We start from the raw sequence: 12,318 nt of genomic DNA, 5'->3' as shown, positions 1-12,318 counted from the left end.
GGGATATTCTTTTGGGGATGAGAAAGTTAAGTTGTTTTTCCAATTGGATTTCTAAATATGCAAGCTTTGCTAGATAGGCCCAGTTATATTTTTATGTAACTCTAAATTTTAGCTTTTCCTGACTCTGGGATTTAAAATGGTATCCTTGGTATTATAGCTCCAGAAAGTGTTTACAGTGCAGTTTTCTTCAGCTTACTCTGACATTGAAAGATATCCCAGAAATCAAGATGAGGAGAAATTAAAGCCCTTATTTTTGCTTTGGATCCGTATGTGGTTAAATATATATTCACTCACAGAATCAAGATTCCTTTTTCGAGAACATCACAAGGAAGACCTAAATTTGGCTATGTGGAAGAAGATGAGTTTCTAAGGCAGCAGTGGACTTAAAAAATACTTTTATTATTCTTATGCAAATTATCTAAAGAGAAAATTAATCCTCAAAGCCATTTTTTTTAATACATCCTTGCCTTACAGAGTGCTTCTCGAAATAAATTATATACCTATGAATCTCCTAAAGATTTTGTACAAGAGAGGGTTTTTTTTTTTGTTTTGTTTGTGGAAACGGGTTCTCACTGTGTTTTGTACGCTCATCTTAAAATCCTGGGCTCAAGCAGTCCTCCTGCCTCAGCCTCCCAAAGTGCTGGGATTACAGATGTGAGTCACCACACTGAGCCTAAGTGAGATGACTTAGTTGGTTTGGGGTGAGACCTAGAGTCTGTATTTCTAACAAGGTGATGCTGAAGCTGCTGGTCTATGGGCCACATTTTGCATAGTAAGGACATAGAATATCTTTGTGACCCCCCATTGTGAACCACTTCAGTTTAGCGTTTGAACTATAGCTGCCTGGATTCTCAGATACCTTTTTCTTTTGACTTCAGTAGTAAACAGACTCCTGGAAAGAGGGCTTCTCCTCTACCTTAAATTCATTGAGAGGGCAAGAAGCTGGTTAAATTATTTTTTTAAAGGGCTCTTTCTTTTGCCCTCTAGGGAGAATAGTTTAGCTAGGAGTGGTTGAATTCAACCCAAATCCCTATTTAAAATATGGCCAGGGTTAGAATTGTATGGTGGTTTGGGAAACAGCATTTAGGTTAGCTCAGTGATCATTTCAGGAAGGCTATCAACCAGGCCACTAGACTGTTGGTACTTTTATCATGGGTTTCTAACAGAACCTCACCCATAGAGATCAGTGGTGTACTGCTGACAAAGTATTGCTTGGTTCCTAGTAACTGTATGGTTCTCAACTCTATCTGCAAAATTGGTCCCACATTAGTACCAGTTTTTAAAAAAATACTCTCTCTCTAGCCATTGAAACTACAAAGAAAAAAAATACTATCAATACTGGAGTCCAAGAGTAATTAAACAATACTTCTGGGAGGCAGGACCTAGACACTGCTATTTTTAAAAAGTTACCTGGGTTATTTTAATTTTGCAGTCAGGGTTGAGAACATTGAGCCAAATGAAATTCCAAATGGAGTTAGGTAGAGATGCTAAAAGGTGACCTCTAAGCCAAGACAGTGACTGCCACAAAAAAATCATATTTTCGAGATCCTCTTGGGCACTTCCTGCAAAAAACAGGTATCTCTGACTTTACCTTCGTTTTTTTCCCCTTGAATATTTTTCTGCTGTGATTTTTTTGTTAGGTTATCCACCATGTCAGAAGTTGACTGGAAGTTGAATTTGACCAATTTAGATATGGTCACTCAGTCCCAGGGTCCTTTTTATCCTTGCTTACTTGATTTAATTGGTTACCGAAAATTGAGGGCATTTTATATTTTGGATTGTTCAACCATTTTCTGTTCTATCTTAAAACTTGATATTCATGAGAAGATTTTTTGTTGTTGTTGTCTTTGAGATAGAGGCTCGCTCTGTCACCCAGGCTGGAGTGCAGTGGCGCGATCTCAGCTCACTGCAGCCTCCACCTCCCTGGTTCAAGCAATGCCTCTGCCTCAGCCTCGCGAGTAGCTGGGATTACAGGTGAACACCACCATACCTGGCTAATTTTTTTTGTATTTTAGTAGAGACGGGGTTTCACTGTGTTGGCCAGACTGGTTTCAAACTTCAGACCTCAGGCAATCTGCCCATCTTGGCCTCTTAAAGTGCTGGGACTACAGGCTTGAGCCACTGCGCCCAGCTGAGAAGATATTTTTATTCTTCCTTTTTCATAGCCTGTTGATCCTCCCTTAGATCTTGCTCTATTTCATCTTCTTTTACTCTCACACTTATGAAATTTGGCCAGGGTTAAGATTTGGTGAGTTGTGATCTTTTCCTATTAGGTTGGAACAAAAGTAATCGTGGTTTTTACCATTAAGAGTAATTACTTTTGCTCCAACCTAATAGAACTGTCATAGTCAGGAAATACTTATCAGTGTATTATTTATTTATTACTAATCAGGAATGTTTTGTCACAACATTCCTGAAAGCTGTGGCCTTCTTCCATCAATAATAGTGACTCTCAACATTTGTGATCCTTTAAAGAGGAGGAGGGTGGGACCATTGCTGTGATATAAAGAAAACATACATACTATGGCTCCCAGGTGATTTATTCCTGTATGCTTTTTTAAAGAAAGCAGTCATTTGAAAATCATTGATTTAGGCAGAGTTGTCAAAATAGAATGCTTCTTCATCACAAGACTTGGATACAAATGGATTTCTTACCTATTCTTTTTAGTCTCCTTACCGGAACATCCTTATTTTTCTTGCATTTTAGCATATTCTCTTTTGCTTGTACTCCACATCTTCCGTCAGTACAAACTGAACTATCACTTCAATGTGGAGTAAATTCAAGTAATGTCGTTTATGTAGTTGATCTCCTCTACATGTAGAGCATGACGGTTTGCTAGTTAGGTATAGGTTTGCCAAGTAGTTATTTGGGCTTTTTTGTTTCTTTTGGAACCCATATATGTGGAGTTTTTGTTTTTTTGTTAATGACTCTGGCACTTAATCTAAGAAACTGCTTGGTCTGAGTAGTGTGATTTTTTTCTCATTATGCAAATCCTTCTGGTTTGGTGTAGTGTGGGAGGTGACCTGATGCCCATGATATAACTCCTGCATATGTGTTATGTGCTCATGAGTCTGACATCTGCAAGGATCACTGAAGTAATAACTGAATCTCGATTATTTTTTTGCCTTTACTTCTAGTCTGTCAGCAGAAGCCTTGGCTAATTACAGCCTTTGTTCATCCAAGGTGCTGTGCATCATTCCTTTACATAAACAGTGCTATTGTGTATCAAAAATGGAAAGGAAGAATTATACAAAGCGCCCTTTCTCTGTGCTGATGAAGGATTTCATCCTAGAGAAATGTGCTGTGTGCCCAGCTTGAATGGTGTGGAATAGAGGAGAAACCGCCTTTTCCTGACCCACAGTCCATGTTTTTCCCACTGTTTCTTGCAGGTTTTTACATTTCAGATATCTTAGGTCATATGCTATTTATTAATAGTTTTGAGGTTTTGGCCAGGCACAGTGGCTCACGCCTGTAATCCTAGCACTTTGGGAGGCCGAGGCAGGCAGATCACAAGGTCAGGAGATCAAGACCATCCTGGCTAACACGATGAAACCCCATCTCTACTAAAAATAAAAAATAAAAATAAAGTAATATAAAAATTAGCCAGGCGTGGTGGCTTGTGCCTATAGTCCCAGTTACTTGGGAGGCTGAAGCAGGAGAATCATTTGAACCCTGGAGGCAGAGGTTGCCGTGAGCCAGGATCATGCCACTGCACTCCAGCCTGGGCAACAGAGCGAGACTCCGTCTCAAAAAAAATTGATAGTTTTGAGGTCTTTTTAGGCCACAGGAAATCCATCATCTATGCTAGTTTTGCATCTTTATTTTTCTTCCTTTTTTTTTTTTTTTTTTTTTTTGAGATGGAGTTTCGCTCTTGTTACCCAGGCTGGAGTGCAATGGCACGATCTCGGCTCACCGCAACCTCCGCCTCCTGGGTTCAGGCAATTCTCCTGCCTCAGCCTCCTGAGTAGCTGGGATTACAGGCACGCGCCACCATGCCCAGCTAATTTTCTTTTTTTTTTTTTTAAAGATGGGATTTCACCATGATGGCCAGGGTGGTCTTGAACTCCTGACATCAGGTGATCCACCCACCTCGGCCTCCCAAAGTGCTAGGATTACAGGTGTGAGCCACCACGCCTGGCCCTATTTTTCTTCCTTTGGAGGAGCTTTGCAGTGATTTAAAAGCTTCGTTTTTAGAGTTTGTGTTATGTAGAAAGATCTTTGTAAGCTGTTGCCCATTACATTTCTCAGTGTAGCTTCCATAACCACTATCTTTGTATCAATGCATAGTCAAGGCTGGCCTTGGGCAGTTTTGAGAATAATTACTAATTTCTTAGTGCTAGTCCCTGTGCTAGAACTTTTATAATTTCCAATCCTCAGAACAACTCAAGACAATAATTGGTATTGGGCCCTATTTTACAGAAAACTGAAGGTCACACCACACAGTAAGTTGCAGAAGTTGGAATTTGAACCCAGGACTTCTTTAAAACTTCAAAGTTTATACACTCTATACTGTTCTATGATTTTCTAGTTTGTTATTGTCACCTTCTAGAGCATAATATAGTTTCACCTAACCAGTCCTTCTCAAACTGGGAAACCCAGTCTCTGGGGTACACGGCAGAGTACAGGATGCTTTTGAAGCTGCAGAATAAATATGGCTCATTGTCTTGCAGTATTAGTCTTACTTGATGATAAATAATACTAACACAGCATAAACACTGGTGTGTTACAACTTAGAATGTAAAATTGCATGACTTTAAGATAAAACATACAGCTTGCTTGCCCTGAGCCTCTTGATGGTTTACGTCCCAGGTCCCGGAGTGTATGAGTTTGGGCTAATGTGTCACATGAAAGTTTGAGAAGGACTACAGAAGTGTGTTCATTCGTTAAAAAAAAAAAAAAAAAAGAGAATGAATAATGAATAAGTTTATGCAACTTTCTTGCAGCAAAAGGAACAGATTGTTCATCTTATCCTTATTTATTTACTTAAAGACAGGGTTACTGCAACCTTAAGCCGCTGAGCTCAAGTAATCCACCTTGGCCTCCCAAAGTGTTCAGGATTTACAGGCATGAGACACTTTGCTTGGCCGTTTTATTTTCTTTTAAGTAAAACCACAAAAATCTCCTTTTCCCATCTCTTCACCAGTGAGCTGTGATAAAGCAGCAGTACTTTCAGGGCAGTTAAATGGTGTGCAGGCATGATTCTGCTGAAAATTTACTATCAAAACCACTCAAATAATATATTTCCTCCCTAGAATGAGTTTTGTCCTGGTCAGATGTTTGTTTATTTTTTTTGAGGCAAGGTCTCGCTTTGTCACCCAAGCTACAGTGCAGTGGTGTGATCAGAGCTCACTGTAGCCTCAGACTCCTGAGCTCAAATGATCCTCCGACCCCAGCCTCCCAAGTAGCTGGGCCTACAGGCACGTGCTGCATGCATGGCTAATGGGTGTTCATCTTTTTTCCTTGGTTGGTTCTATTCATATGTGTTGGCAATGTTGATGCAGATATTGTGCTCTAGGCCAATTGGTAAACAGTTTTGTCAGGCTTTTGTCCTTTTGGTGATAATTTTCTCTAATAAAATGATTCATTTCAAAATTGTCTCCCAGGAAATACTACCAGTAGCCCTAGTTATATATTTATGATTCGTTCATTCAATAAATAAATATTTTAAGTGCTTAATATTTACTGTGTCAGGCTCTATTCTGTATACTAGGCATATAGAATGGTCCTTGCAAGCTTACATTTGGGTAGGTGAGACAAACGATAAGTATGTATGTAGTAAGGTAGCAAATGCTGTGAAAGAAAGTGAGGCAGGATGCAGAGGTTCTTCTGTTAATTTTTACTATATTCAACATTGAGTTCTGTCTGACCTAAGAGACCTATGGTGGCCATTGTAAGGCCTTTTTGTCTTACATCAGGAGGTAATCCATTACGTCCCCCTGCTTTTCCTCTGGTAGAAGCCTTCCCCCCAACCCCAAGTTACGGAGCCTTCTGATGATTTTTGTATGATCTCAATGCATTTATACTATTCCTTATCAAGTCTGCTCTTAGCCATCAGTTTATTAGCTTTTTCATGGTTACACAGTCTTTCTACCAATCTTATTATATTTTATGATGCTTTTTTGAATAGCATTTTTTTTTTTTTTTTTTTTTTTTCTTTTGAGTCAGGGTCTCACTCTGTCACCCAGGCTAGAATGCAGTGGCACGATCACGGCTCACTGCAGCATTGACCTCCATGGGCCCAGGTGATCCTCCCATTGCAATCTCCAAACTAGCTGGGACTATAGGCGCGCATCACTACACCCAGCTAATTTTTGTATTTTTTGTAGTCATGGTTTCACCATGTTGTTCAGCCTGGACTTGAGTTCCTGGGCTCAGGCAATCCACCTGCCTCAGCTTCCCAAAGGGCTGGGATTACAAGTGTGTGCCACTATGCCCAGCCTTGAATAGCCTTTTGAAGATCAAATTAAAATTTCCAGTCTAGTAGCTGAAAACCATACTTTAACCTACAAGTTACTGTGCCCCATCTGAAATTGAAACTCTGATAGAAAGGCACACGCTGATATTTTTGACACCAGTAGGATTTTGACATGGCGAAACCATGACTCTACAAAAATATAAGTTTTATTGTTTGTGGTGGGAATCATTGTATACTATTTTTGCACCATTTTATTGGCTCCTGAATAGCAGAACTATTGGTAAGCTATATGACTTGGAGCATTCCTTAGATTCTCTTCAATTCAGTAAGTTCTAGAAAACATTAAATAAAAGAGACGCTAGCTCTAAACAGGAGCATAGAAATGTCTGAGCTTAAGATCTACACCTGCAGTTAAGAGAATGTCTTCAGATACCTCCATAGTTTTAGAAGCAAATAGAGGTACTTTGGACTGTCCAGACATCCAGATCAGTCATTGTGATAATTTGTGGAATTGTTTTTTTCTAGTCCACTCAATAGTTATCTCAGATGATATTGCTTTATAAAATTAAAACACTCCTTTTTAAATTTTCTTTTCTGGGGTCAGGAAGATTCGTTTCCGTATATAACTTCACTCTTGAGTTCTTTTTCTGTGTTTCTGCTGTTATAGCATATTGCCATTGGATGAGTGCATTTCCTTTCATTATCTATAGCTGAACTGAGCCTTTATGCAGGCTCAGCTCTGAGACTTTTGGCTCTACTTGTCTCTGCAGAGCTCATGTAACCATGCTGAAATCTCTTTAGCCCCTAAGTTACAATAAGTCACCATGAAATACCTGTTTTCAGTTCGGCTACTGAACATTATTGTGCAATGACACATTATTGTGTAGTTTAACATGAACCAAGCTCCACTCAGCATTACTTCAGACGTGGTAAAGTGACCACTCTTTGACAGTAGACAAATGTTCGTGTTATTCTCAGTGCCATTTAATGACTACAACAATTATGGGGGACTACTGTGATTGGAAACTGGGGACCTACACCACTGGCAGAAAATTTGGATTAGGTATCAGTTACAGACTTTTGAACATTCTGTTCAGTTTTCAGTATTTGAAATATTCTTTGCCTAAAGTTGGCATCTTTCCCCCTTCTTCCTGTATCTGATTTAGTTGAACTATAATGGACGTCATTTTCTTTGTAGAATGACAGCCTCAGTAAGGCAATCCTGGGAACACCTGAGAGTGGACACCTCTAAGAGACACGGTATCTAGACACTTAAGATCAGGATCACAGCCTGTTACAAGTTCTAATTTGATTGATTTCGTACCCTACCTGATAAGTATGGACTTAGAGTATATCCAGACAGATGAACCTGACTCCCAATAATCTCAGGCTAGGTGCAGTGATTCACACCTGTAATCCCAGCACTTTGTGAGGCTGAGATAGGAGGATCACTGGAGCCCAGGCTGAACAAGAAACCAGCCTGAACAAGAAAGTGAATTTTTTTCTGATATACAGCAACTTTATTGTGTAGTTGTTCAGCTTTCTAGCTTTCTTTTTTTCTTCAGGAATATCTGTTTCATCCTGTCTGTCACTTGTAGATAGGAGAGGTCACTCACTGGGTAATTCGTTTCCATTTCTGCTAACATCTCCCTGTTAGTCACTCACACCCATCATCATGCTGTCACCTTGCCATGGTTTCAGAGAGGAGGATAATCTCCCTTAGAATCTTTTTCAAAAGTTGCTGAATAGTGTGGATAAGCTGTAGACTTGCTAGTTAGAGAACATATACAGTATTGAAATTGTCCTTTCCCTTTGCTTTCTGAACATAGCACAATTAGATGAACCTTTGTATCCCTGGCTGTGTATCTGATATGCTTTGGGCCCTGTCTATGTCAGATCGGAGTTCTTGTTTATAGCTGAGTTATATCCAATATACCGAACATAAACAAAGGAATGTCAATACTGCTTTTCAGTTTCTTCGTGGTTTTGAATAAAATTGACAAGCAGCATTGCAGGACAGTACTTTTAGATCTTTTCCAGCTAAGATAATATTTATGTACCATTCAAAGATAAAAAGAATGAAATCTAAGAAAATAAGGGCTATGAATGTGTTTTTTTCCTTTGGTCTAAACACTACCCGTTTAGTGTTTAGAATCCCTTTTCTCAATGCCTTTTATTGAATTTAGCAAAACTACGATTTCCTCTCCAATGTGTTTTTCTTTCTTGCTGTTTTGTGCCAACCAGGTCCATAAAGAATTCTGTCTCTTTCAATCTTGGATTATAAACCTAGCCAGAAGTGGGGAGAATAGTTGCAGGGAGAGGGGATAAGCCCATCAGAAAGTAGAAAATCACCTCAGGATATCAGGACAAATGAAACATTTTTTGTAGAATTCATTCCATGGGTTTTCCCCTCTGCTCAAATTCTGACTTTCTTTTTATTCAGAAGTTCCAAAGTCATTTCTGAGCAGATGAAATCTTGTCTAACTTGAAATAATTAATTCTCTAACGGCAGTGTTTTCAACTTTGGCTGTACAGTAGAATCAACTGGGGAAGATTTTCAGAATTCTGATGCCCGGTCTACACCTCAGAACAATTAAATTATCATCTCTGGGGGCGAATACTTCTAAAATCCTACTCTCTGCAACCACCACACGCAGATGGTTGATCCCATTGTGTATTCAAGGTTGAAAACATGCTTACTGAAACATAATTGATGTAGTTATTAGCATTCTTAGAAAGCTTGGATACTAGTCTAAGAAACCTCCAGGTTTTTATGAAGGGGAAATTAAAAATTAAAGACTGCGTCTGCAAACTTATTTTGTATGAGTATTTTTTTAAACACCTATCAACCCTGTGTTCCACTCTAATTGGCCTTTTCATTCTTCTATGCTTTCTCTGCCTTTGCTCATGCTATTTGACAAATACCCTTCCCCCATTTTTGCTTTTTATAATTCCTTCCATTATAATCCCACACTACCACCTTTGAAGCTTCTCTTCATTCTTTCAGCCAGAGAGAGGTTCTTCCCTTCAGAACTTTCCTTTTTTGCTTTAGTATATTCTGTATGGTTTTGCATTCATGTTTTATTTCTCCTGCTAGTTTGCAAAGCCTCATTCTTATCTATGTAGTCCTCTCATTGGCTAGCATCTTTATGTTCCTTGTAATGCCTTGCATCCAGTAAATGTTAGGTAAGTGTTTTGTTTGAATAAAAGGAATTTCAGATGTCATGCTGGAGTTGTGTGCCATTATAGAACTAGGGAGAAAGCAGATGTGTAATATCTTTTCTATTTCCTGCCACGCTTTTCCAGTTATTCAAATTCTTGGTTTTGGGATGGCCTTTTTGTTTGCTTAAGTATATGGTTTTCATCCCCTGTGCAATCATTAAGTAGTCTTCAGGAACCAGATTCTGGAAATGTTAGCTCTGGTTTGTAGTGCTCTGTAGTTTACTGCAAAGCATGCTTGCTGATGCCAGTTATGAAGCACCTACCAGGGTTATTATTTTCTGTCACGGTTTAAACAGAACTTCGTTGTAGTCCTCACTATTTTTTAATATTTAAGATTAATTTTTAGATTTTTGAGAATGCCATTTTATATAGTACTCTCTGTTCATTGAAAAGATAATTCCTCTTTCCCTAATCCTAAAGATACAAAATAATTTTGTTTTTTAACCTAGCTACAGCTCAATGATCTGCAAGGTTCTACCACTAAATGACAATAAAGCAGAGTGTATCTAGAGCAGACAATGCATTTGATGATTCATGGAGGTTTTTTTGATGCACAGTGAGAACTACAGAAGAAACAAATGTGGAACTGTAGCAAAAAAGTAGATTTTGCTTTTTAAACAGCTCCATTAGTTGTGTTTATGTGTGTTTTTACATTGCCTGTATGCCACCTATTTTCAGCTTGAGTTCTTTAATGTTTTTGTCATGGAAGACCGACTTCAGGGTCAATTATATCTATCAGAATCCTGAGAAAAAAAAGCAAGACTAAGACCATGTGTAGTTATTTTCTTGTTAGCTAGGTAATTCAGTTAGTCTAATTCTCTAATGCTTAGCAGCCTTTTAAAATGATCTACTGCAAATAAATCACATTTCTCCTTAGTAGAATTGACTATGAAAGAGATTTGAAGCATTGCGTGCTTCCCCACTTCCTACTTAGTCCAGATAATTCCTTCTTTAAAAACATTCCAAACTCTAAAAATCACTTTTGTTCCACCTATAATTTTTGCAGCTTGAAATTGCAGCTCAATACCTTTGGGTTCTTACCTTTTCAGTGGGGCAGCAGGTTTTGTAAATTAAAGCACATTAATTGTTTTGTTTTTTGGCTTTTCCTTTTCCAACACCTTCATGCCCCCACCACCCTCCACCATAAGTTTCCTTTTAAAGAAAAAATAAAGCATATTCGAAATATTACTGCTTGACGATAGAGCTGCTTAGAATATGCAAATTCTTGTTTGGGTTTGTGCCTGTGTATCCCAGTGGAAAGACTGGATCTGAAACATCCCTGAGATATTCCAGCTCCAGCTTCTTTCCAAGTTTTGTCCAAACCGATAACGCCATCACTACCACCACTTAGTTCCCCCAATACATATTTCTTTGTAATCTAGAATTTCTTTACGCTTTGGGAAACAAGTTGAATGGCATGTATTTCCAGCAACTTGGTAGAGCAATTTACAGATTCTAAATGGGCATCTAGTGTTTAGCTAAATGAACTCTACCTCTCTCTCCTCTCTCTCCTTTCTCTCTTTCAGCTTGGCAGTGACCTTGGCGGGGGCATTGGAGGAAGTCCGGCAGTAAGTGCCATCCGTTTTTTTCACCATGGGAAACGCTGCCCCCTGTTCGATGCCTTTCCTATGTACACATTATCAGACCAGCCACTATGCTGCACTGCACACCAAAACCTCTATAACAGTATATGAGGAGTAGAAAGTAGTATAGGATTACTTGGAATTGTTGGGGTCATGCACCATGTGGTGTAGAGACATCTTTAGGAATTAAAGATGTTCCAGTGCCTATGGAGGTCTTTGTCTTTTTGATATTAAAGAGCTAAAGGAAATGGACCCTTCCATCTTGACTGGAGAATGCTTATTCCCTCATGTCACCTAGAAAGAACTTGAGAGGGTCAGCTGGACTCAGAGTGAGACTCTCCTCATAAATGAGATAGTTAGGGGGATGAGAATATCCTTTTCCCCCAGGAGAGCTTCATACTAGATATTTATGCCTAAATGGGAAAGGAAGTAAGACTTTGCTGAACCCAGGTGGAAATCAAACTGCTTTTTAAGTAGGATACTTCTCCCTCTTTCTGTAGAAACAAACTCCTCCTTTCTTAGGGTACCTGTAGGCCTTTTGCACAGAATCATGGAAGCTAAAATTGGAAACAAACAAAATCTTGGATCACTGTGTTCCTGTATCTTACTGAGTACTCTCTTGATAAAGCTTCTAAAGAATGTGTGTGTCTTACCAATGATGAAAAATAACTGTCATGATTAAAAAGATGAAGAATATACTAATTTGACTCCTAAGAATATTATAATTATGGTGTTTTCTTACCGATTTATCAGACTACTAAGATACATAGCAATATTTTAAGGACTGTTAATCTGTTCGTCCCAATCTCCCCTCTCCACTTTTTTTTTTTCCTGCAGGTAGGACAATCCTTTATCCCATCATCGGTGCCTGCAACCTTTGCCCCTTCACCTACACCTGCCGTCGTCAGCAGCGGACTGAATGACCTGTTTGAACTCTCTACAGGGATAGGCATGGCACCTGGTGGATATGTGGCTCCTAAGGCTGTAAGTAAAGAGTTAACATAGCAATACTTTCTTAATGTATTTAGTATTAAAGTATTTAATAGGATCCAAATTGTTTCACTTCCAACATTTGTGTTACTTCTACTGATAATAAA

General features: G+C 38.9%; 1 protein-coding gene across 7 annotated transcripts in view; it reads left to right on the top strand.

Annotated features, from left to right (window-relative positions):
- Positions 1-12,318, top strand: part of AP2B1 (adaptor related protein complex 2 subunit beta 1) — a 139,498-nt gene that overhangs the window by 77,947 nt on the left and 49,233 nt on the right. For 5 of the 7 annotated variants that reach the window (XM_032280858.1, XM_032280855.1, XM_032280859.1 and 2 more), the window contains exons 15-16: positions 11,165-11,206; positions 12,059-12,205. In XM_032280858.1, the coding sequence (XP_032136749.1) occupies positions 11,165-11,206; positions 12,059-12,205 (189 nt within the window). The remainder of the gene's footprint in view (positions 1-11,164; positions 11,207-12,058; positions 12,206-12,318) is intronic. The other 2 variants (XM_032280861.1, XM_032280862.1) reach the window with 1 other exon arrangement.

The sequence above is a fragment of the Sapajus apella genome, unplaced genomic scaffold, assembly GCF_009761245.1.
Source record: "Sapajus apella isolate SASKATOON/1434 unplaced genomic scaffold, GSC_monkey_1.0 scaffold12, whole genome shotgun sequence".
Lineage (NCBI taxonomy): Eukaryota > Metazoa > Chordata > Mammalia > Primates > Cebidae > Sapajus > Sapajus apella.
This window is presented reverse-complemented; position numbering and strand designations above follow the sequence as displayed.